This window comes from Chiloscyllium plagiosum, unplaced genomic scaffold (assembly GCF_037043375.1).
Source record: "Chiloscyllium plagiosum isolate Xiang-an unplaced genomic scaffold, Cpla_swu_hap1 HiC_scaffold_29, whole genome shotgun sequence".
Classification (NCBI taxonomy): Eukaryota; Metazoa; Chordata; class Chondrichthyes; order Orectolobiformes; family Hemiscylliidae; genus Chiloscyllium; species Chiloscyllium plagiosum.
This window is the reverse complement of record NW_028270167.1, coordinates 22,981,422-23,008,286: the sequence shown is the minus strand read 5'-3', so window position 1 is coordinate 23,008,286 and position 26,865 is coordinate 22,981,422. Positions and strand designations below refer to the sequence as shown.

General features: G+C 39.8%; 1 protein-coding gene across 2 annotated transcripts in view; it reads right to left on the bottom strand.

Annotated features, from left to right (window-relative positions):
- The window catches only part of igsf9bb (immunoglobulin superfamily, member 9Bb), a 651,679-nt gene that overhangs the window by 115,890 nt on the left and 508,924 nt on the right, over nt 1-26,865 (bottom strand). For both annotated transcript variants that reach the window (XM_043676763.2, XM_043676764.2), the window contains exon 7: nt 51-196. In XM_043676763.2, the coding sequence (XP_043532698.1) occupies nt 51-196 (146 nt within the window). The remainder of the gene's footprint in view (nt 1-50; nt 197-26,865) is intronic.

Here is a 26,865-nt window from a genome sequence, read left to right as displayed (position 1 = left end):
AACCTCTGGGGCTTTGCCCTCCTATCCCTCCCCGCAAAGGCCACACTCACACTGGACTGTCAAGTAGGACGAGGCTGAAGGAGAACGCCCAAGGCTGTTACTAGGTACACAGGTGTATTTTCCAGCATCCTCAGGCTTGACTCGGAAGATGATCAAAGTTCCATCAATCAAAATTCGTACCCTCAGCTTCAGATCGCTGTTAGAAACAAAAACAGGAACAGAAACTTTTTTAGTCAACTTTAAAATGTTCCAAGGTTTATTCTTTATGTATTATTTAGATACTGATAGTCTTCTAGAAACCTATCATTGGTTGACACAAACAATATTCATAGAAACGTGTAAATCCAAATGAACCTGCTCCTTTAGGAGGTGGAAGATCTTATGGAAGTGTTAGAACTAAAAATAGATACCTACAAAGAAGGGAGCTGGTCTGTAATCTATTGGAGAGTTTCAAAAAGTATTTCAAGTATTATGAGTGTGGGGCTGACTTGAATAATCTGTCGTTTAACTGCCCATCATGTTCATATATCTGTATGTTTGTAAAAAACCAAGAATGGCAATTTGCATTTCAAGTTCCAAATTAGATTGTAAACAAAACACACTCCATGGTATGCGTGATAACTAATCATGCTAAAAGGCCTTTTTGCAGTTATCAAAAGTAAGAAAGTTCATGCTGACGAAGTAGTATTTCCCCACAGCAAAACCAAAATAAAAAAACGCTGGAGAAACTCATCGGATCGGGCAACATCTATGAAGAGAGGAGGAGAGTTAACATTGAGTTTGAAAAGATTTCTTCAGGTAGGGGCTGGAAAATGGTGTATTTTTAATGATGTGAGAGAAGGAGCACATGGACCAGTCAAGGGGAGTGCTAATGGAAAACGAGGGATTGAGATGTAGAAAAGGTGTAAATGTTAAATGTGTCAGCATTTTCTGGTTTTATTTCAGATTTCCAGCATCTACAGTATTTTGCCTTCATCTGTAGCATTTTACATGTTCAGAACAGTCTGTCAGTATTGAATGTACCTAGATCAAGTTTACAGAATGGATCGATACATTGTAAAAGTCTGTCTTTTCAATAGTAACAAAGTGCCTTTGCCACAACTGGTAAAAAAACCACACTATGTCTCTAATAGTGTAACATATCCATTTCATGTATAGTACCAACTATCTTTTCAGACAACCCTCTGAAAGAAATTGCAAATTCAGCACAAATTTGCATTACACTGCAGGTAGGTTTAAACTACAGGTTTGTAGCCACTAGATTTTGTTTCAATTTGCACAAGACCATTTTGACAGTTATTAAAGATAAAGCTGTCACAATGAAATGATAAATATGGTCTGCTTCAGATTTCATTGACAGCAGAGCAGTCAAAGCAGGATGGGTAAATGTGTTACTCTGAATCTTCAGAAACTGTACTGATGAACTGGAGATTTTCCTGAGACCATGCTGGTGAATTTGAAACTAGTATGATACATTGAAAATGCTACCGAGAGATTAGAAACCAGACCCAATGAATCAAAACCCTTTTACTTAATTAGTTAAAGGGGAATCCAGATGGAACACATAAAAGTAGGTTTATAATTGTTCTTAGAGATAAAATTAATATTGTGGATTGATTATAGATCCTGCCTGGCTTGCATACTATCTGAATCAATAGAAATAAAAATATGGAGTATGTACAGTAAGCATCAGGTACACAGTATGCAGAATGTTGAACATCTTACTTCAAAACAGCTAATACTACATTTAAAACCTAAAAATGAATTCAGAGACATGTGTGAAACAAAATAAGACCCAATCAAACAAAACTGTATTCAAATAAAATCCAAACCACAATCTAGTCCTCCATAATCCATGACTGTCCTCAAAACGACTGTTCTGTTGAAAGGTAATGACTGAAATCTTAGTCACACTGAGGTAGAGAGTCCTCCCATCTTGACTGTGAGTCAACCAGATTGATGGAGTTGCAATACGGGTCACTATAGCAGTCAATGGTACGTGAGCATTTGTGCACCTTAATTTTAATCAAATGTGCATGAAACATACAGCTGAAGGAAAATTAGAAGTACAAACATGGTCAATCAATGATATGTTGCTGACCACCAGGAAATTGCATGCAGATGTTTTTGAAATGGGGATTTCATGTTAATTAATAGAACTTGTTTGAGCGTTTGATCTCAGACAAAATGAAACTCTGATTTACAAAGCAATGTGTAAGAGACCACATATTTTCCCTTTTTTGGACCATAAACTGAAAGAAAATACCAGGAGAGTAATGCAACTGGAAATTCAAGTGCCACACAACTGTAGCTGGCTGTATGTTAATGTAAAATTGCTCACTTTGCTGAGAAAAGATAATGTAATAGATGACACACTAACAAAAATGTGGTTGTACTGGAATGGTTAAGAATTTGGGTGGGGAAATCATAAGAAATTGTGTCAATTTTGCATGAAGAATGAGTGATGGAGGCTAAATGTAATTTTATTTTGTTCTGCTGTTTTTTACCTGGTGATGAAATGCATCTAAAACTGGTGTTTAATCTCATTAAAAGTGAAGGCATGAAAGAGACCAGATATGTTTTCTTTTTGAGGAAGGAAACTGGAACAGAGGTTGGGCTGCCATGTAACCAAACTATCAGGAGAGTCTGACAACTGGTCATTTAAGTGCATTCAACTGGGCGGCACAGTGGTTAGCACTGCTGCCTCACGGTGCTAGAGACCTGGGTTCAATTCCCACCTTGGGCAACTGCCTGTAAAGAGTTTGCACATTCTCCCCGGGTTTCCTCCCACAGTCCAACAATGTGCAGGTTAGGTGAATTGGCCATGCTAAATTGCCCATAGTTTGGGTTGGTGTGGACTTTTTGGGCCAAAGGGCCTGTTTCCACTCTGTAAGTAATCTAAAAAAACATATTTTCAACTCTGCCAGACAATGATGATTTTGAAGCAGAAAGAGAACAAATTTGATACTGAGCTGCAACCATGTCTTTTGAGTTATGGAATTCTACTTGAAAATAATCCTCAAACTGGTTCAGCTGCTAAGTGTTAAAAGTTGCAATGCCAGGGCAGGCGAGAGAGAAATGTCATTGCCTGCTGCACCCGAATGTCAGCTTTTAGCTTCCTTTAGTGTACTGCCTGTCAACTGCAATATATAGCTCCAGATATTACTCTACTGTCCCATCTAAGGATGCTATATGTTTACACCATACGACCATAAAATACAGGGGCAGAATTAGGCCATTCAGTCCATCAAGTCTGCTTTGCCATTCAATCGTGATTGACATATTTTTTAACTCCATTCTCCTGCCTTTTCCCCATAAACTTTGACCTCCTTGTTAATTAAAACTCTGAGTATCTCTGTCTTCAATGCACTCAATGGCTTGGTCTCCACAGCCTTCTATAAGACAAGACATAGGAGCAGAAATTAGGCTATTCAATCGTGGCTGATAAGTTTATTAAACCCATTCTCCCAGTTTCCCCCTGTAACCCTTGACCCCTTTGATACTCAAGAACCTATCTATCTTAGTCTTAATTGTACTTAATGACCTGGCCTCCACAGACATCAGTGGCAATAAATTCCATAGATTCACCGCTCTTTGGCTGAAATGTTTCTCCTTATCTCTGTTCTAAAAGATCTTCCTTTTTCTCCAAGGTTGTACCCTTAGATTCTAGTCTCTCCTACCAATGGAAACATCTTTCCAACATCTTCTCTGTCCAGGCCATTCAGTATTCTGTATGTTTCAATTAGATCCCCGTTATCCTTCTAAACTCCATCGAGTATAAACACAGAGTCCTCAAATCTTCCTCATATGTTAAGCACTTTATTCTGAGGACCATTCTTGTGAACCTTGTCTGATTATGCTTCAGGGCCAGTACATTCTTCCTGAGATATGGGGCCCAAAACTGTGCACAATACTCCAAATGTGGTCTGACCAGAGCCTTATAGAGGCTCAGAAGTACATCTCTGCTTTTATATTTAAGTCCTCTCAAAATAAATGCCAACCTTGCATTTGCCTTCCTAACTACTGACTCAACCTGCAAGCTTACCTTGAGAGAATCCTGGACTAGAACTACCAAGTCTCTTTGCACTTCAGACTTGTGAATTTTCTCCCCATTTATAAAATAGTCCATGTCTTTATTCTCCCTATCAAAGTGCATGACCTCACACTTTCCCATATTATACTATATCTGCCACTGCTTTGCCCACTCTTCTAACTTGACCAAATCTTCTGCAGTCTCCCTGCCTCCTCAATGCGACCTGTCCCTCTACCTATCTTTGTATCATCTGCAAGCCTAGCCAGAATGCCCTCAGTTCCTTCACTTAAATCATTAATATCTAAAGTGGAAAATTGTGGCCCTAACAGTGAGCCTTGTGGAACACCACTGGCTGCCATCCTGCTTTCTGCCAGACTGCGAAGCTTCTATCGATACTAGCATCTTGCCTCTAACACCATAGGCCCTGATCTTACTCAGTAGCCTCCTGTTTGGCACCTTGTCAAAGGCCCTTTTGAAGTCCAGGTCGATAACATCCATTGGCTCTCTTTGGTCTAACCTACTTGCTATTTCCTCAAAGAATTCTACCGGATTTGTCAGGCATGACCTCCCTTTGATGAAACCATTCTGACTGTACCCTGTATTACCATACACTTCCAAGTATTCAGAAATCTGATCCTTCACAATAGATTCCAGAGTTTTACCCAACACCGAGGTTAGGCTAATTGGTCTATAATTTTACCTCTTTTGCCTTACTTCCTTTTTAAAAGGGGTGTCACGTTAGTGATTTTCCAGTCCTTTGGGACCCCCCCGATTCTAACGATTCCTGAAAGATCACCACTAATATCTCCATTATCTCCTCAGCTATCACCTTTAGAACTCTGGGTATATTCCATCTGGTCCAGGTGATTTATCCACCTTCACGCCATTCAGTTTTTCTAGCACCTCTCCTTGGTGATGGCCACCATACTCAGCTCTGCTCCCTCATTCTCTTGAAGTTTTGGAATATTACTCGTGTCTTCCACTGTCAAGACTGACACAAAGTAATTGTTCAGTTCCTTAACCATTTCCTTGTTCCCCACTGCTACCAGTGTCAATTTCCAGGGGCAATGAGTTTCACAGATTTACCATCCTCTGACTGAAGAAATTCCTCCTTCACTCTGAGGCTGTGCCCTTGGGTCTTAGTCTCTCCTACTAGTGGAAACATCTCCATATCTAGGCCTTTCAGCATTCTGCAAGCTTCAATAATATCCCTCCTCCTCATCCTTCTAACCTATATCAACTACAGGTCCAGAGTCCTGAACCACTCTCCATATGACTAGCCTTTCATCCCCAAGATCATCTAATACCAGCACATCCTTCCTCATATACAGGGCCTCAGCAGTACATCAATGCTCTTGTATTCTGAAATACTCAAAATTAATACTAACATTGTATTTACCTTCATTACTGCAACTGAACCTGCCCATTAACCTTAAGAGAATCCTCAACTAGTACTCCTAAGTCACTTAGTGCTTCAGATTTCTGAAGCCTTTCCTCATTGATCTGCATGCAAAACAACAATAAATCAATCAAAACATCTATTCTTCCTACCAAAGAGTATAACTTCACATTTTCCCAGATTCTATTCTATCTGCCACTTCTTTGTCTACTCTTTTAGCCTGTCCAAGTCCTTCCACTGTCTCACCCTTTCCTCATCACTACTTGTCGCTTCACTTATTTTTCGATCATTTGCAAACTTAGCCAAAATACCCTCAGTTCCTTCATCCAGTTTGTTGATAAAAATGTGTATACTTATCATTTCAACACTGACCCCTGTGGAAATTCAATAATATCCCTCCTGAGTCAGGCACTCTGAAGCCTCAGAGTGAAGGAGGAATTTCTTCAGTCCTGAAGAAGGGCTTATGCCCGAAACGTCGATTCTCCTGTTCCTTGGATGCTGCCTGACCTGCTGCGCTTTTTCAGCAACACATTTTCAGCCCTGTGGAAATTGACCACACCCTCACTCCCATCCTGAAAAAGATTTTTTTAGCCCCACTCTCTATCTTCTGTGAGTCAGCGAACGCTCTATTCAGACCAGTACCTTGCTCCTACCATCATTCTTCTTATCTTATTTTGGAGCCTCCTGTGCAGCGCCTGTAATGGACAGGACAGGGTCAAAAAGTGGCTATTAATTGGCCATAAGAGTAACAATATCAGGCCACTGGCACCTCTATTGCCCCCTCATAAAGCTTCACACCATTTAGGGGCAGGTTAATAGGCAATGGGAAAGTCACTTTTTCCATTTTACACACATTCCTGTCCTCAAACTTGCCAGTGAGGTGTGTCAAATGCAACTCAGGAAAGTATTTCCTCATTTTGATTCCTGTAAATTGCAACTGAATACATAAAACTATGACATCATGTATTAAATTGTCATTATCTCATTAACACACAGTGTCAAGGTGACCCCACAGAAATTTCTGGAAAACCTCAGCAAGTCTGGTAGCACCTGTGGAGAGAAAACAGAGTGAACATTTTGGGTCCAGTGACCCTTCTTTCCATAGATGCTGCCAGACCTGCTAAGAAATTCCAGAAATATCTGTTCATGTTTGTAATTTCTAGTATCTGCAGTTCTTTGCTTTTTTTTGTCTAGTGGAGTCAAGCTGAACCTGGGTCAGTTTGTACTCAATGTCCAAAAAAGTTTCCAAAGAAGGAGAAACCTATCAGGAGGAAGTGCCATGGGTAGTATATTGTGTCAAGTCTCTTCAAATGACAGGCAGTTGTATTGTTGAAACTTGTCCTAGCTCTAATCAATTTTAGAATCAAATTTGAATCCTGTGCTTTATTTTATTTAGTGCCTCATGAGTTGGCACATTTGCCAACAAAACCACAGGGATTAATTTAGTCATCATGTACCATCATCAATTTAATGCTTTACAAAGAGAATTGTCAAGCTCTGGCTAAATGAATGCAGATAAAATTTCAATAATTTTATCCAAAAAAAGAAAAGATTAGTAACAAAATCACCAGAGCTATTTTCCTTGCAACACTTACAGGTCATTCTTCTATAACGCACATTTGGTTAACACAAATTTGATGCAACGCTATTGACGAATTGGGGGACATTGTTTCTAAAGCATAATTTTAAAATGTGTATTGGCTATAATGTGATTCTGGCTCCATTAGTTTAAATGGCGTGGCCATTGCGCGGTTTTCTTATAACGCTAGATTGCACGAAACCAGAACTAATGTGTTATAGCAAAACCGACTGTATTTGAAAATGAGAGCTTTGTAATATATATCACCTTTAGCAGTTTCTGAAAATCAACTAATTATATCTTTTTAAACATTTGACATCAAAGTCATTATTCTCATTTGCAAAAGTGACAGTAAATCAACTCCACTGATACATCATTTGCCAGTAATCACGGCCAGAAGACAATAAAACAGGTAAGAAACAGGAACAGGAGTCAGCCATTCAGCCTCTCAAGCTTGTTTTGCCCTTCAATAGGATCATGGCTAATTTGGCATGCTTCACATTCACTGTCCTGCATTTTCCCCATAGCTCTTGATTCCATGATTGATTAAGACTCTGTCTCAGCCTTAATTATATGCAGGGACTCTGTACCCACAGCTCTCCATGGCAAGAAGTTCCAAAGGCCGGCAACCCTCTCAGAGAAGAAATCCATCTCATCGCAGTCTTAAATTGGCACGCATTTATTGTGAGATTTTGCCCTCTGGTCCTGTGCGAAACTAGTTTTATACATTTCATTGAATTAAATACCCATTCTTGTGAAATCATATAAGCCAAGAGTGATTTCAGAACAGTTATCTGATACTAGGATTCAAAAGAATTGTAGAATCCCTGCAATGCAGGTAGATGCCACTCAGCCTACTGGGTCTGTGCTGACCCTCCAAAGATCATCCCACCCAGGTCCAGCTTATCCCAATAATCCTGCATTAATCATGGCTAATTCACTGAGCCTGCACATCCCTGGATACTATGGGATAACTTAGTATGGACATTCCAACTAACCTGCACAGCGTTGGACTTTGGGACGAAACTACAGCACCTGCTGGAATCCTAAGCAGACACAGGTAGAACATGTAAACACCACAAAAGACAATCACCCATATGTGAAATAAATCCTAGGACCCTAGTACTGTGAGGTAGCAATGCTGACCACTGAGCCACCATTAATTTCTAGCATTCAGTCAACAGTTAAATCTCATCTCCTTTTATGCTTTAAACCAGCAAGGTTCCTGTAGCAGAATCTGAGATACAAGTCCCTGTAGAAGTACTATAGATTGTCATGTTAGACAGCCAGACATCCATTGATATCAGGAGTAAGTGAGGACTGCAGATGCTGGAGTACCAGTGTTGAAAAATGTCGTGCTGGAAAAACACAGCAGGCCAGGCAGCATCCAAGGAGCAGGAGAATTGACGTTTCAGGCATAAGCCCTTCTTCAGGAATCAGGCTGGTGTGCCAAGCGGGCTGAGATAAAAGGTAGGGGGGGAGGGAATTTGGGGGAGGGGTGCTGGGAATACAATAGGTGAAGGAGGTGAGGGTGAGTGTGATAGGCCGGAGAGGGGGTGGGGGCGGAGAGGTCGGGAAGAAGATTGCAGGTCAAGAGGGCGGTGCTGAATCCAGGGGTTGGGACTGAGATAAGGTGGAGGGAGGAGAAATGAGGAATCTGGAGAAATCTACATTCATCCCGTGTGGTTGGAGGGTTCCTAGGCGGAAGATGAGGCGCTCTTCCTCCGACTCAACACAGACATTTACTACAAACCGACCGACTCCCACAGCTACCTAGATTACACCTCCTCCCACCCTGCCCCCTGTAAAAATGCCATCCCATATTCCCAATTCCTTCGCCTCCTCTGCAACTGCTCCCAGGAGAAACAATTCCAATACCGAACAACCCAAATGGCCTCCTTCTTCAAAGACCGTAATTTCCCCTCCGACGTGGTCGACGATGCTCTCTACCGCATCTCCTCCACTTTCCGCACCTCCGCCCTTGAACCCCGCCCCTCCAATCCCCACCAGGATAGAACCCCACTGGTCCTCACCTTCCACCCCACCAACCTCCGGATACATTGTATCATCCTCCGTCATTTCCGCCACCTCCGAACATACCCCACCACCAGGAATATATTTCCCTCCCCACCCCTATCAGTGTTCCGGAGAGACCACTGCGACTCCCTCGTCAGGTCCACAACCCTACCAACCCAACCTCTACTCCCGGCACCTTCCCCTGCAACCGCAAGAAGTGCAAAACTTGCGCCCACACCTCCCCCCTCACCTCCCCAATGGATCCTTCCATATCTGTCACAAATTCACCTGCACCTCCACACACATCATTTACTGTATCCACTGCACCCGATGTGGTCTCCACTACATTGGGGAGACAGGCCGCCTACTTGCGGAACGTTTCAGGGAACACCTCTGGGACATCCGCACCAACCAACTCAATCGCCCCGTGGCTGAACACTTTAAAACCCCCCTCCCACTCTGCCAATGACATGCAGGTCCTTGGCCTCCTCCATCGCCAGACCCTGGCCACATGACGCCTGGAGGAAGAGCGCCTCATCTTCCGCCGAGGAACCCTCCAACCACACGGAATGAATGGAGATTTCTCCAGATTCCTCATTTCCCCTCCCCCCACCTTATCTCAGTCCCAACCCCCGATTCAGCACCGCCCTCTTGACCTGCAATCTTCTTCCCGATCTCTCCGCCCCCACCTCCTCTCCGGCCTATCACCCTCACCCTCATCTCCTTCCACCTACTGTATTCCCAGCGCCCCTCCCCCAAATTCCCTCCCCCCCTACCTTTTATCTCAGCCCGCTTGGCACACCAGCCTGATTCCTGAAGAAGGGCTTATGCCTGAAATGTCGATTCTCCTGCTCCTCGGATGCTGCCTGGCCTGCTGTGTTTTTCCAGCACAACATTTTTCAAATCCATTGATATCAACATTATAAAGGTTTCTTGAATTTTGTTCTGATTCCTGATAGAAGCAAACTGGATTCTTGCTTGAGGCTGCTGCACATAATTTCTTGTGGAAAGTATCTGTTGACACCAGACATCTGGTGATACATTCCAACTACACATGGTCACCACTAACTATTCTAAAAATGTGCAATGTAAAGCTGATTACTAAAAATTTTTTTAAAAACTCTTTTAACAGATTTTTTTCTCCTCACTTGTATACTTTTCATTATTTTTCTATCGCTTTTAAGGATGTGTTAGGGTTTTAATCATTCTTTACTTCTGTTTATTTGAGAGATTTCACCACTACTATGCATGCTCCTGGGTGTCAGTGAAAGCAGCCTTTCCGGTGCATGATAGAGCTCTCGATGTTGCTTTCCAATACCCCAAAGTTTCACTTAAAACACCATATCAGATACTAACCAGACTGTGGCACATAAAAAGGAAATCTCAACGTGAAATTATTTTCATTTTCTTCTAGTTTATCCAGTTGAAATTAAAACAACATTGAATAACACTGCAATCCAATAGTCACTGATACAACGCACAACACCAGCAGTGATTTATAATCACCGGCAATAAAACATTAAGAAAACAAAAACCAAACTGCTGTTAAAAAAAAGTTCAGATTGCTGGTTTCCTTCCATTGGCTACTAAGTCTAATACTGTCGAAAGAGAAATGGCAAAACACAACTTGGAATCCATATTTTAGAATTACAATGCACATTTTTCCAACAACCTTTTCCACAGCTTGTCTTGAATTCAATATGCTGCAGCCTCTCTCCTCCCAAGAGTCAGGCATAAACAGACAGCAATTATTACTCATCTTCTTTACAAAAGTAATTGGAGGTGATGTAGCTTCAACACAAATTGCTTATTCATTCCTTAGTCTTTAACTTCACATCTTTATGCTTGGCTGTATTGACCACCTAATTACTGTGCCAGGGATGTACTCTCCCAGGTTGAATATCTATAGGATATCCCACTACTGTCCCATTGCAACTCTGTGCCCATTTATTCCCCTTGACTTGTATTTTTAAGTGTGTTCCTGATATTCATTTTGACTATTACTGTCTTGAGATACTATAAGGTCAAATTCATACTTACACGTGTTTGTAAAATCAATCTTTCTAAGAGTACTTCTCACACACGCTTAGGTCCTTCCCACACGATCTGAGAATGGAAGATATTAAAGGGAAGACAGGCTCCAATGATTGATTCATGCTCCTGAATTATTAATGTGCACCATCTGGAATGTCTAGAATCAAACTTCTTCTTGAAAGGCTCAACTTTTCTCATTCATTTTTGAAGATGTTCAATTAGTTTTAGCATACATGTAGTAACCTCAGTGATGCCCTACTTCAGTTGAGGATTCAATCTGTTATCATTCAGCTCATGCCAGTTTAGGTCCACATACTTGGTTACTGTTGCAGTTTGTCAGGTTCTCAAAGCCATGCCTTGACGCAAAATACTTCAACTCTGCAAGCTTAATTCCTCCAGTGGCATAAATGCATTACCTGCAATTTGTGTCATTTCAAGTTTACTCTATTCAATGAGTGAATTACTAACTTCTTCAGATTAGTTAATTTTGTTAGAATATCATCTTCCTCACATACAGTGTACTATACAGCTACATCATAGCCAGGAATTGCTCAGTGGGTAAATGAACAATCCACCTTGAATAGAGGGAATCGGCAGTCAATCAAACATGATTGATCCACATCACAGAGAGGGTACCAGCAACATTCAGACATAATCAATCCACATCACAGAGAGGCGATTGACAGTCAGCCAAACACAACTGATCTGGTGATGAGAACGAGGATAATGACTATTTTCTTCCTGCTGAGTTCATGCAAGATAGTTCAATATAGCTAAATCATGAGTGAAGATTCATTGTACTTCTTGAAGAATTGCAGTTTAACTCTTCTTAAGCAGGTAACAATTCACAAAATATTGTCAAATTAACAGTGATGTCAGTAAAATTCTGCAAAAGTGTCTCAAAGGAATTTGTGATTCCTCAACCAAATCAAACCACAAGAACAGCCTGACACAAAAATGTCCATGAATTGCAAACTACACTCAGTTAGATGAACTTGTACGCCTAGTGCTGGAGCTGCAGTAATAAGGTTCCATGCTTCCTACTTTATACTGTTAAAATTCCTATTACTGATTCTTGCGTATGACTCTGTGACTGAACTGGAGGATGGCCTGAAAGTAAGGTAACAGCTGTGGTCAGAAGGGAGGAAATGTCCACAGCCATCACTAGTTTAGCCACATTTTGTTTTGTGTCAGAAAGGGTTTCTACGTAACTTTTCATGATCTCAGAATATGCTAAAGTGTTACACTGTTGACTAATTAGGAGAAGAAAAATCACTGTTGTAGAAACTGTGGCAACTAAGTGAATGCACAGCAAGGTCCTACAAACAATAGTGAAGCCAATTGCCAGATAATAAATGAGCTTTCAATGAACATCATAGACTATCTGTATATTCGAAGAATTCAAGTGCATTTCTTTCATTAGTACTATGGGATATTTTGTGCACACCCAAGAGGCCACATGGTCCTTCAATTTGACATTGATCTAAAATTCAGCAGCTCCAACTATGTAGCTCTCCAGCATAGTTTAATGCTCAAGTCTCAGGAATGTGATTTCACCCCACAACATTCTGATTCAGAAAGGAGAATTCCAGCACACAGCTAAAATGACAAGAACATCACTACAAATGACGGGACCACCACACTCCAAGCCACTCACCGTCCTGACTTGGAAATATATCGACTTTCCTTCACTGTCACTAGGTCAAAATCCTCGAATTCCTAGAATGCTCCCCAGTGCAGCTCCAAAACACTCAACAAGCTCAACATCAGTGATTCAGGAAAGCAGCCATTTACGCATGGGTAAATAGTAATGGACAACAGAAGTTAGCTAGTAATGGACCAGAATAAACCCCTCAAAATACATTACTAAGCTAGCCTAGACCCTAACTTTTCTTTTTTTAAGGTACGAGTAAGGTTTTATGTTCCAGGTACAATTTGATTGGTTAAACTACCTTAAAGGAGAAAGTGAGCACTGCAGATGCTGGAGATCAGAGCTGAAAATGTGTTGCTGGAAAAACGCAGCAGGTCAGGCAGCATCCAAGGAACAGGAGAATCGACGTTTCGGGCACAAGCCCTTCTTCAGGAATGAGGAAAGTTCTACGTAACTTTTCATGATCTCAGAATATGCTAAACTGTTATACTGTTATCTAATTAGGAGAAGAAAAATCACTGTTGTAGAAACTGTGGCAACTAAGTGAATGCACATCAAGGTCCTACAAACAATAGTGAAGCCAATTGCCAGATAGTCTGTGATGTTCCTCATTCCTGAAGAAGGGCTTATGCCCGAAACGTCGATTCTCCTGTTCCTTGGATGCTGCCTGACCTGCTGCGCTTTTCCAGCAATATATTTTCAGCTCTAAATCATCTTAAAGACTTGAAGCAAATCACCCTTTATTTTTACACTATAGTTACAATACAAACAAATGAAAGAAGAATTGGAATAACTTAAAGTCTACTGGAAAACTTAACAGAATGATACATTAAACTACTAATCAGCAACTGTTTAATGTAGTAACATCCCATAAACACATCCCTGGCAAAGGCAAATTCAGTAAAATTGATTTTCTCACACGCAAGTCTAGCAGCAGGAAAAGGACGGTAGGTTTTAGCTGTAACAGAGGAATAACAGCCTCCATATCCACTTTCAAGACCCCAGCAACTACTGAACGTTATACAAAAATCCTGTTTCTGTGGTAGCTTGACAACACCCCAAACCTATCCACCGTTTATGCTGCTTCTATTTTTCCAACTTTAAAGCTCAAGGTGTTTACTTTATTGACCTGGAACATACTGCTGGACACCTCTGTCTCAACCTCTCTTCACAAAAAAAAGAACAAAATACACCTCTTCAAAGCATAATATCGTCACATCAGTAACAAGCACATCTGGTGAAATAATATTTAAGAAATTAAAAGTAGTGTGAGCACAGAAAGTAGCTAATAACCTTCCACAAGGAACAGTGCTGTGACCACTGTTGTTCACAAATTACATTAACAATTTGAATTTTGGAATCAAAAACACAATATCCAAATTAGAGGATGAATTCAAATTGGGAGAGGAAACAGTCAATGTGGAGAACTGCAACAAATTACAGGATAACATTAATAAACTTGCAGGATGGGCAATTAATAGGCAAATGAAATTCAGCATAAATAAACATAGGAAGTGGTACACCTTGGCAAGTCGAAGTCAGAAGTAATTTATTATTTGCAAGGCACATTTGAGATGTATAGAGGAACAAAGGGATTTCAGAGTACAAATATACTAATCATTGAAAATTGTGCCACGAGTTAGCATGAAAACTTAAAAAAAACGAGACTTTATTTCTAGAACAACAGAATTTTAAGTAAGGAATTATGATAAACTTGTATTAAACCACAGTTAGAGCAAATTGAGTCATGGGTGCTGGTCATCATGTTGTACAAAGAATCTTCAGGTCTGGGAATGGCGAAAATTGACAGGTCGACTCTTCTCTTGATACAAAAAAGATGGCTGAGGATTGACCTAACACAGGTTTTTAAAATTATAAAAGTTTTTATAGAGTGGATATCAGAGTAATGTTCTACAAACTGTGTACAATAATCAACATGAAATCCATAGGGAATTTAAAGATTGAAAAAAAAATCACATGAAAAATCGTGAGATTGTGCAGTGTCTGCAATGGATTGATTGGCTAAATATCCAGGCACATTTAACGGGAGGGCAAATAAGAATTTGAGGGAATAGATCATGGCAATGATAATTTTTGATGAGCAATATGAGGGAGGAAGTTTGAATAAAGTATAAGCCCTGGCATAGACTAGTTGGGTTGAATGGCCTATTTCTGTTCTCTATATCTCATGTTATCAAACTGACAGAAAGTCATAATCTTAAAATCATAAGAAAATGTGAAAAATAGTTATCTTGAACTTCTCTTATTATTTCAGGAATTTGGTTCAACAGTTTCCAGATAAATGTGAGGATTTTATCCTCCTCTTTAACAGATGTTATAAACCTAAAATAAATTATTTGGCCAACTCAATCCAGTTGGGAAAAGACAGATGTTATCACAAATTCTTCACGGAATTCAGAAAACTTGTAAAAATCTATCATGTAGGAAGTATTGCCTGCCTCTAATCAGATCTTTGTAAAGCGCATGAATTTTGCCCAAACAGAGAATTTCTACTGAAAGTACAGTTATACAGACTTTCTAGAGTTACTAGTGCACTTATAAATAGCTCAGTAAGGTTAACTAGCATTTATGTGATAGGAAAACAATTTAATTTGCAATTTGATTGACTGCAATTTTCATGATCATATTTACCTCTCACCATTTCATCCACTATGCTCTGTGTGGGTGTGTAAGTCATGAAGATAGGAACGTAGCAATATTCATAAGAAGCCAAGAATTGCCAGAAAAGATGAAGATCTATGCAATTTGCCTTTCAACTATCACAGTCACATGGTGCACTCATTGTCAACAGAGAGAGGTATGAAGTAAGGAAAGTAAGGAATCACAAATCAAAAAGATTTATTCTGCCCAAGCCTATACCTTCGTTTTAGCTCAGGAAGAAATGTGTTGAACCAAATCAGGTATTCATTTTAAATAGTTTCTCTTTGCCATTATATTGTGACTCATCTTCTAAGTATTAATGGAAACCTATTTGCCCATTTGCTTTCTTCAAGCAGTTTGATGCCACAGTGACTGATCCATTATACTACTTGAATCCATGCCACATTACTGAACTGAGGAGTATCCTGTACCAAGAAAGAAGTGGAATATTCTCTTCTTCAGCTTGAACTCCAGGGGACAAAATAATTTTTATGTTTTGAAGGTTCCTCTTAGAATTTTCTCAAGGGCTACTGTTTGATTTTTGGCCATATCTTTTTATTCTCACAAACACATTTATTAGGGGAAAGCATCAAGTAGTATTTTCTATGTTTCTGTTGATGTATAGGATGTTTGGACTCACACAGAAGCTAATTCATATCCTTGAATAGCCAAGTACACAAAGAAATCATTAATTTCCTGGACTCCAATGGATTTAAATTGGTAAAAGACAAAAGGCATAAGTTAACAAGAGTTTTTATTCAAAATAACTGACAGCCACTTCCATACCTCAAAAGGCTATCACACTAAACACAACTTTCTCAGGTTCAGGAGGTAGCAGATAATAGATTTCTATCACACATTCACAAAACTGTGACATTTTAACCAGGTCATTACAACATTATTTAGGGTATTGCGGATCTCAAGCGGATTTAAATTTAACATTTGTTAGTGTTCATTGCAATAGGATCCATCACATTGTTTCCAAGTATAGTAGCTCCTGAAATTATACAGGTCTGAACTAGGCATTCTATATTTATTTGCAAGGAATTCATTACCTCAGTGATTTCATGTTCTCTTGGATCTCACTGGAGGATTTCTTTGTTGACAGGTTTAAAACTATTCTTTTTCCCTCGCAGCCACCATCTCCTCACACAATCCTCTTGCAGCCCTTTCATCTACCTGATACCTGTTGCACCTTCTTTTTGTAAACCTACAAGCTTCTTGCAGCCTCCTGTTCTTAAATCTCTCTCGAAACCACCTCCTTCCAAACCCATCTTGCCGTCCTTTTATCCACCCCACCCCTCCGTGTAGCCTCCGTCTCACTTCCTGAAGCTTCCAGCAGATGCTTCTACACACAAATCCTAGCCCTCCACAAACCGGTGCATAGCAGTCGGAACTTCCAGATCCAGCAGGTCTTGGCAAAAGGCCATGCTGGCAACAGACTACCCATCCTGGGCAAAGGTGACACTCAGTGATCTACGCAATCCCTCCTAATTTCTCCACCACCTCCATTTCTTGATCTCACTCCAAGGACTTAGCTCCTTGACCTCATCCTCTCTCTCTCCTGTCTGTTAGCTCTTGGACCGTGCTCTCATCAAAAGGCACTCCCTCAATGCCAGCACTGACTTTCCTAACTGCTTGTTGGTCCTCCGATCACAAGGTCATTTCTCTCCTTTGTTTGCTGCTGAGAGGTGGGTTAGTGAGACAAATGCAGAGTTTGCAGAAAATAAAGCATTCGCGAAGCTTATTATTTGGAATGAGATGACTCAAACCACCTGTTTAACTGTTGAAAACTAACCATCATCAGGGAGACTAAGAAAAAAACAATTGGGAAATTTTCAACTGAACTTGCCCAAAATTCTTTGGAATTGGTTAATTTTCTCAAGGGCTGGGAATTGGAAAATTCTCTTTTTATCAGCAAATAAAGGAAGCAATGAGTAGGCATCACGTTATTTTAGTTGTCAGTAGATTATCATTCTATAACAGAAAATTAAATTACTGAGCACACAGAGATTCATAAGTTAATCAGTGCCAGTCAGCTTACATTGCTAAACAGTATGTTGTGCTTGAGCAGCTTTGTAGAATTATTTGTTGAAGAAGGAGCAAAGAAAATGCAGCAATAATTAATTTATACAGACTTTCAAACATACTTAATAAGATACCACAGAAGAAACATATGACAAAGATAATGGCACATGAAATTGAAAAAGCAAGGGGAACTGGAAGCTTCTAGACTGCATAAAAATTTTGAATCCTTTGTGTTGGAATTCTTTTTGCCTATGTGCTGGCAAAAGCAGACCATTAATTTTAAAAAGAGGAAGAAACATGGACCTAAAATAGTTACAGTGGTCATTTGACTACAGATTCAAGAGAACAATGCAATGGAAACAATATCATCTGAACTGAAGTTACCATTTTATTGAAAGTTAAAAATCACACAACACCAGATTATAGTCCAACAGGTTTATTTGGAAGCACTAGCTTTTAGAGCACTGCTCCTTCATCAGTGGGACAGCGCTCCGAAAGCTAGTGCTTCCAAATAAACCTGTTGGACTATAACCTGGTGTTGTGTGATTTTTAACTTTGTCCCAGTCCAACACTGGCATCTCCAAATCATTTTATCAAAAGACATTGAAATAAATTACCTGGGTCAGGAATTAAGAAGCTTGCATCTCCTGTTTTAATTCACACTTGTGCATAGTCATGTAAGTTGTGACATAAAAGATTATCTCTAACTATCTAGCTTGAAAAGACAACAAAGACAAAGACTTGGGAATATACAAATGAAGTATATTTCAGTAGCTGCTTATCAAAACTTTGATCAAAAAGAAAGAAAATGGATTGCTAAAATCAAAGACAGGAGGACTCTCCCCCTTTTTCATTCTCGTAATCTTGAAAGCCACACTGGTAATACAGGAAATCAGAGAAACATCCATTCACTAATAAATCAAGGATTCAACAAATTGCACGACTGCTGAGGATACACGACATCAACGAAATGGCTGTGGCCTAAGTCTCAACTATAACATGTCAAGGATTCTAACTTTTTAAACTGCTTATTCTTTGTTTTCCTGTTGTACCAGATTCTTTCCCTCAAAAAAAAAGTTGTGTGTGTTTTTGGATGTTTCTTCTTGAGGTTAGTAGAAATTACAATTCCTTTCTTTCACTTAAAGAAAACTTGCAATTGGCTTCTAATTGCTGATTGAGAGACAATGTTTTAATTAATCTTTGATTTAATTATAAAGCTAAAGAAAAATAAAAGTCTTTGCTGCGGCTGAACAAACTGGTTTGGCGGGGGGAGGGTGCTGATACATTTCTCCTCAACTGTGTCATAAAAAACATATGCATAAGATATCAGGACTTACGAGTATGTTATAAACATTAATACACAGTTACGCTCTCTGACAATTGAGATTTGATATATAATGAAGCACAATTTTACTGGAATGCTACCAAAGATGAGGAGTTGCAGTAAACAGAAGAAGAGCAAGAAGTTCAAGCTTTTTCAATGCAATTGATAACTTGCAACCTGCTAAAAGTTCTGAAATAAAGGAAAGATTATCATAGAGTAAATAATCTTTGATTGTTTTCTCTCATGCTAATAAGAAGGCACAAAATTAAGACACCGCAAAAGTTAGAAAAAACATTAGAATGTGGGGCTGTGCCCTGGCGAGTGATAAAGCAAATTTCATAATAGTTAATAGCTTGAAAAAGAGGCCTATCAATAGGAATGACCAGGATAGTGAGAACAGATGGAAAGCTCCTCTAGAGCACAAGCAATAGAATGAACTGACAAAACAAATGGTCTGCCCCTGTAACGTTTTTTGATTCCGTAAAATAAGACAAATAGCTGGTTCAAGTTTAGCCGTAGGAAACAGTCAATGTTTTAATGCAACAGACACAAACATAGAGCTCTTCAACAAGCATTTTCATTCTTGACATTGCTGAACTGGATCAAGTACGCTTCTCTACAGCATAATTAAGAAACATAATTAGCACGCTGACAAAGATTATGTTTTTTATGATCAAAGACTCTAAAGTCCACAGGTCATTTAACTCCAACTGCAGTGCTATTTTCTTCTGCTCTGTGGTCGTTTAAAATGTTTATGATTAAAGTGTCAGGAGGACATCCAGTCTCATTCTCTCAGTTGAGCTAATTTTTAATTCATTAACTTATTTCTGTTAATTAAGACATCAACCTGGTTCTTTAAACCCTTTCCATTCTATTGCATAACTTCCAGATTTCTACTCTAATGGAAACCAATTGTGTTAAATGATATACAAAAAAACTGTTACACTAATTCATGGTGTATTTAATGGAAGGACCCATGTAATTGAAGATTTGTGGAAGACATTTCAAATTTACTGAGATGATTTTAAGGAGCACAACGGCAATCTAGCTGATACAGTCTCCAGTGGCAGAAGAAGCCTGTGGGATTTACTATCCATGAGGTGACGGTCCACATTTTCAGCCAGGTGGCATTGATGTGTTTTAAATCCCAAAATGGCTGCACTGTAATGATCAGGCATCAGCTTTCCAATACACTGTGAGTCGGGAATTATTCCAAATTTGCAGCTCTCTCCTATTAATATTTATCATGTGCACAAAACAAAATTCTTCACTGCTCCAAGAGACATTAACACTGCCTCAAGCTTCACTTGAATCTTTGCTCTACTCCAGCCCCACAGGATATTGCTCATCACATCACAGGGACTGTAATACAAAGCACTCTGACATTAACTAGAGTAGAGCACTGCCAGCGGATCAAATTCAATTTCCAACAGATGGGTTTGCATTTTTTTATTCAGGCAGATTTGGTGCTACTCTAACTGACATTTATTAGGAAATGTGGACCTGTCGCCCTCCAAGGCTTCAAGGAATTTAAAGTCAGATACAGCACATACTAATTACCCTGATCCTCCTTTCAAAATTGTGCCTTAGCTCTAAACGGCATTGCCCATTGTCGTCAGAGAGATCTGCCAATTTTAGATGCCAGCAACTTTTTGGGGCCTCTCTGGGGTGCAACTTACACTCAGGCAAATTGCTGTTTAAATGGCAGCCTGTGCACCAAATGGAATGGTTCTAAGGAAAGGTCACTGGACCCGAAACGTTAGCTCTGATTTCTCTTCACAGATACTGCCAGAACTGAAGAGCTATTTCAGCAATTTCTGTTTTTATAACAAATAAGAAATGGTTCAACTAACCACCTCATTAACATTGATGTTCTGTCCTCCTTTTCTTATGGGAGTTTCATTGGGGTGCTGCAGCATCTATTAACTCTGACTAATTGGCTTCTTCATTGTATAAAGTGGGATTCTACAAAATGCACATGATTCTGATTGTAGTTCTTATGGACAGACAGTCAGGGGCACATACTAGGTCTGTGTTGTGGTAATGAGGGGCCTAACCTGTGGTCTGCAATGAGACTTCTGCTTGCTGCTCCAAAAACAGTTCAGAAAGATTTCTGGTTAAGGTTCTTGTGAAGTAAGAGGGTTCCTCCTGGGTCTATAATTGTATCATGAATCCACTCACCCTGTCAGCCATCGCCTTTCACTATCCTCTACTGGCTGGCATATGCCAGTGGGCAGCCTGACATTGCATCAATCCAGACAGAGTGAGCTGCTGAAGAATGGTGAAAAATGATTCGGGTCTCTGTACCCATTTGTTGGGGTCCACGCCACTAAATGAAAATTGGAACCTTTGATCAAGATTGCCAATTTAGAGCAAGTAAATGCTGCACATTAAGGAAGGTTTGTACTGCAAAATTGTGACCATCGAAAACTGAATATACTTTCCCAAAATGCAGTTAATAAAACACCTGCGCCAGTACAGGGTACAAGACTACTTCCTCATCAAAGTACATCTAATTTCAATCCAGGTTGTAAGGGATCATTGTGCTAGCTCACTGTTCCATTTAGTCAATTAAAATAGACCTCCAGTACAAATTGGACACATGAACTGAAGACAGGTATACTTTTGCTTAAATTTGATCAGAATTGTCTCCTTGTAATTTCGAACAAGGAGCCAACTAGCAGCACAGAAATCTTTGTCAAGATTGTTCAGTGAAATGCAAACTAAAAATGAGTTAAGGAAAGAATTGGTCAGTACTTCATGCGGCTTATAGATTCTAAAGTACTGTCATCAGCACTTCATGGACTGACACTAATCTGTCATCGAAGAGGACAAGATTTGAGACCCATAAATTTAATTGTAATAAAATAATCAGTGGCCACAATACTGTGCCACTGCAATTAATGCAGAAACTTGAAGTTAAATCAGCACTTCCACATAATGAAGGTATCAGTTTGGTTATTTAAACATATGCAATATATACGATTCAATACTGAACCCTATCATAGCTTAACTGTACCAAATAATATCCTAGGTTATGATAAATGGATTAGAAGAGAAGTCTGATGCTATATTGATATCCAAGTGTATTATAATTCACTTTCTAGTGCTTCCCTGTAAAACATTAGCTACTGATTGATGAATGTTATTAAAATAACTTGGGCCTTATAACTTTATTATTGAAAAATCTAGGAGAAGGACCAAGGCTAAAAGCACAGAACAGGAGAAAAGTCGAAAGAGTAGAGAAGATAAATCCAGAACTCACTGTGAGTTAATTGTAAGGAATACAAAATTGGAAGATATAACATGGAAGGTGTGGGAGACACAAAATTAAAGCTGCCATAGTCCTGCCAGAACAAAGGCTGTTCTCTCACTGGACAAAGTGAAGATTGGTGTTGATTTACTTAATGGTCAACAGATGTCAGGTTGAGGGGAGAGGTTGCTTTACTGTAACCTTAACTGGTGCAGGAATTGAACTCACTCATGCAAACTGAAAAACAGTAAGAGTTCCACAGCTTTGCAGTACGGCTAAAGAAAGAAGGAGAAGCTGAGATTAGATTCCCTGCAGGGTGGAAACAGGCCCTTTGGCCCAACAAGTCAACACCGACCCTCCAAAGAGTAACCCACCCAGACCCATTTCCCTCTGACTAATGCACCTAACACTATGGGCAATGTAACCTGGCCAATTCACCTGACCTGCACATCTTTGGGCTGTGGGAGGAAACCAGAGCACCTGGAGGAAACCTATGCAGACACGGGGAGAATGTGCAACTGAGGTGATTTTATCTTTAACCATTTAGCATGTTTACAAATATGAAAAGCATTTGGATGGTTAGAAGAGCAAGTGCAAAACTTTCATGGAACAATGGCCAAAATGGTATTAGAGAAGGAAGAGCGAAAGCAGGAGAGAGGGGGCTAGAGAGTGAGAAACAGCTAATGAGCTACAGAAAGAGATAGAGAGAGACTCCAGATTTGAAGTGATTAAACAAACCTGATACTACATGGAAAGATGCTAAGAAGTAAAGCTTGAATGAGAACACTCAATCATGGAAGAACAGCTGCATGGTTAGAGGAAAAAATAGTGCTATCTTGAGTGTATTTAATGCTGTAACACACTCTTGAGATTCAGATACTATTTGCTCTCACAGCTGATTACATAATTTAGGACCATTGCATGTGCTGCACATTCCCAGACATCTGCTACTCTATGTTAAGACACAAATTATCAGCATTAATACTTTTAATGTAGCAAGTGACTTGAGGTACAATTTTATTTGTTGGGCTAACTTAATTTTGGAAGTGACATTTTATAGAAAGTTTACCAAGTCAGTGGCTAACTATTGTGAATGAAAACATTTTAAAATAAAACCAATTAATTAATGTCTGTTTATCAACATATTTCTTCATTAAGGAATTTATTATTGTGCAATAATAATATTCTCCCTGGACAGAAATTGCAGATGCATCCAATTTGGGCGCATCCAAATTTCAAGCTGCTGTCATCTCTGATTTTCAATAGGATCTTTGAAGCTGATCAAAAATAATTATGGAGGTTACAGCAGCTTGATTGGTTTCAGCTTGAGTGCCAGATTGTATGATTTCTAAGGTAAAACTGTGGATGTCACTTAACAGCCCAGCTTGTGTTCACATGCTGTCTTTTCAATCTCCCTGTGATGTTGTAATGTGTCATTATGGAGATGCAGGAAAATCTATCTATTGGAGACAAACACTCTCTAATTGTGGCACTATGGCTCAGTGGTTAGCACTGCTGCCTCACAGCACCAGAAACCTCGGTTCAATTGCAGCCTCGGGTGACTGTCCATATGGAGTTTGCACATTCTCCCCATGCCTAATGTGGGATTCCTCTGGGTGCTCTTATTTCCTCACACAGTCCAAAGATGTGTAGGCTAGGTGGATGGGCTGCACTAAATTCCCCAAAGTGTCTAGGGATGTGCAGGCTAGGTCGATTAGACATGGTATATGTGGGGTGACAGGGTTGCGATGGGTTTGGGTGGGATGCTCTTTGGAGGCTTGCCACAGACTCAAGGGGCTGGCCAGCATTTATAGCCCATCCCTAGTTGTCTTTGAGAATGTGGTGTTGGGCTGCCATCTTGCACCACTGCAGTCCATGTGCTGTAGGTAGATCCATAATGCTGTTAGGGAAGGAATTCCAATATGTTTAAACCCAGTTTATCACCACCTTAAAAACAGAAGTATCTTTACACAATACAATTGCTAAAAATAAATGAAATTTAAAAAGATCTCACTTAAATACCCTTGACTTGGGAACATTGGAATACAGGTTTTCTGCCTTTTTCTATTTTAGCTAATTGAGTTTCAAGAAGATGACACATTAATTCTTCAATTTCAAATGGAACCAACCTTCCCCAGCATTAAGTCCGAACTCTCAAAATAAAAAAAAATGTTTTTCAGGAAGCATTGCTGGAAAAGCCAGCACTTCTTTGCCGTTCCCTAGCTGCTGAATGCTCAACTGCCTGTGGGAATTGGCTCAGTAAACTCATGCATACAAAAGACATCACTGATTCCCAATACTTCAGTAATGACATGACATTTACAAAGGACAGCCACATGGTGAGTGACAACAATTTGCACACTTTCAATTAATTACTTGATGAACTTGTAGTGAAGCTTCTTGGGAATCTGAATAGCAAAAGTTAGAAGTTTTCAGAAGACTAGCATGAGGAAGGAACGTGGAGGGTCAAAGCCATATTTGTGTAAAGCTGACAGGAACATTGCGAGGAGCCAACAGTGTTCATGACAGCAGCATGTTAAAGGGAGATTTAAACTCAGTTGTTCACATGCAAAATCGAAAGGTTTCTCATCAGGCGTGCTCAGTCTCACTTACTGTAGCTCTTCTTTTGGATGGAGGGAAAAATGTAGCTTTCCGGTCCAGCACAGCCTCACTCAGGACCTTGAAGGGCCATCTGCAAAATCATGGATTGCCCGAAAAATGGTCTCAAGTACTATGACCCTCACCGCTCCCTACGCAAATCTACTTTCAAACACAACTGCAAGTTCAAGCATGGCTGCTGTTTGCTTATTAAATTGCTCCTCAGTGCTTGGTTACCCCTTGACCAACAACTGAATTTGGAGCACAAGCTCAATTTCTGGATCTTTTGCCCCAGTTATGAAGTGAGTTTTCAAATTCCATTCAAGACTTGGACTCATGAAACAAAGAAGATTATTGGGTGATCCAATTGAAGCATCAAAGATGTTTAAGGAGTTGATATAGTAGACAGAGAGAAAATAGTTCCCCTGGGGGGGAACATAAATTCCAGAACTAGGCATACAACCTGAAATTGAAAGCTAGGCCATTCAAAGATGACCTCAGGAATGATCTTCACTCAAAGGGTATCAGATATCCTAGAGAAATAAACAGCAACTCCATCAGCAGCAGAGAAGGCATTTCAGTTCAGTGCAAAATCTTTCAACAGAATCAAGCCTTTTCTTTTCCTCTTTCAAGTCAAATTTCACCTACTTTCCATTTTTCTTTTTTTTTCCTCAAATCTGCTTTTATCTGCATTGTAGTTTTGTCTTGACCCTCAGCTTGTCTTACTCATCACTGTTCTTTATCTCTTCCTGGATTTTAGCACTCAGTAAAACAGGCAAGAATCAAGCAGCATCACTCTAAGCTGTGTGGCCACACGGCTGCTCAGAGGGTCTGTACATGTGGAATATACAGGATAGTTTTGTGAATCAGTATATTGAGGAGCTAATGAAAGAAAGGCCATCTTTGACTAAGTATTATGTAATGAAGCAAGAATAACTGACCATCTAGTTGTATGGGCCCATAGGGACGAGTGACCACAACAGGATAGAATTCTTCATTAAGATGGAGAGTGATGTAGTCATTTTTGAGGCTTGGATCCTGAACCTAATTAAAGGAAATTATGATGGCATGGGGCAAGGGCTTCCTATGATAAATTAGGGATTGTTACTTAAAGGGATGACAGCACATAGATAATGACAAGCAATTAAATGGACGAACTTCAAAAGTTATACATCTCAGTCAGGCATAAAAATAAAACAGGAAACATGGTCAGACCATGGCTAACAAGAGAAGTTAGGGATAGTTTTAAAACTCAGGAAGAGTTATACAAATCTGTCAAAAATGCAAAAGACATGAGAATTGGAAACAGTTTAGATTCCATCAAAGGAAGACAGAGAGACTGATTAAGAGGGGAAAATAAAGTCTGAGATTAAGCTTGCAGGGAATATACAAACTGACTATAAAAACTTCTGTAGGTGTGTGAAGAGAAAAGGAATGTACAGTCAGAGCCCTACAGTCAGAGACAGGGCAATTTATAATAATGAACAAAAAGATGACAGACCGATAACATTCTTCGTACAGGGCCTAATGGGAAGGAGGAATTCAACAAAATTGGTATTAGTAGAGAAATGGTATTGAGAAAACTAACAGGAAATAATTATGCAACTGCAGCAGGCACTGAAGAAGGCAAGTGATATGTTGGTCTTCATAGACAGAGGATTCAAGTACAGGAGCAGGGATGTCTTGCTGTAATCGTATGGGGAATTGATAAGATAACACCTGGAGTATTGTGTGCAGCTTTGGTCTCCTTATTTGAGGAAAGATGTTCTGTCTGTGGAAAGAGTGCAAAGGAGATTTCCCGACTGATTACTGGGATGACAGGGCTGCCGTACAGTGAGAGGCTGGATTGGCAGAGAGAACGTTTTCATACTGAGTTGAGAAGAATGAGGGAGAATCTCATAAACATTTATAAAATTCTAACAGGATTACAAAGGGTAGATGCAGGAAGGATGTTCTTGATGACTGGGGAGCCCAGAACCAGTGGGCACCAGATGAGGAGACATTTTTTCACTCAGAGAGTGATGAGCCTGTGGAATTTTCTGCTACAGGAAGTAGCTGAGGTTAAAGCAGTTGATGTTTTAACAAGATAGCTGTATATCTTAGAGCTAACAGAATCAAAGGATATGGGGAGAAAGCGGGAACAGGGTATTGAGTTAGATAATCAGCCCTGATCATATTGAATAGTGAAGCAGGCTTGAAGGGCCGAATGGCCTACTCTTGTTCTTATGTTCTATGTTTCTATGTAATTGGCCTCTGGACACATTGACCTTCAGTTCCATATGGAGCTCA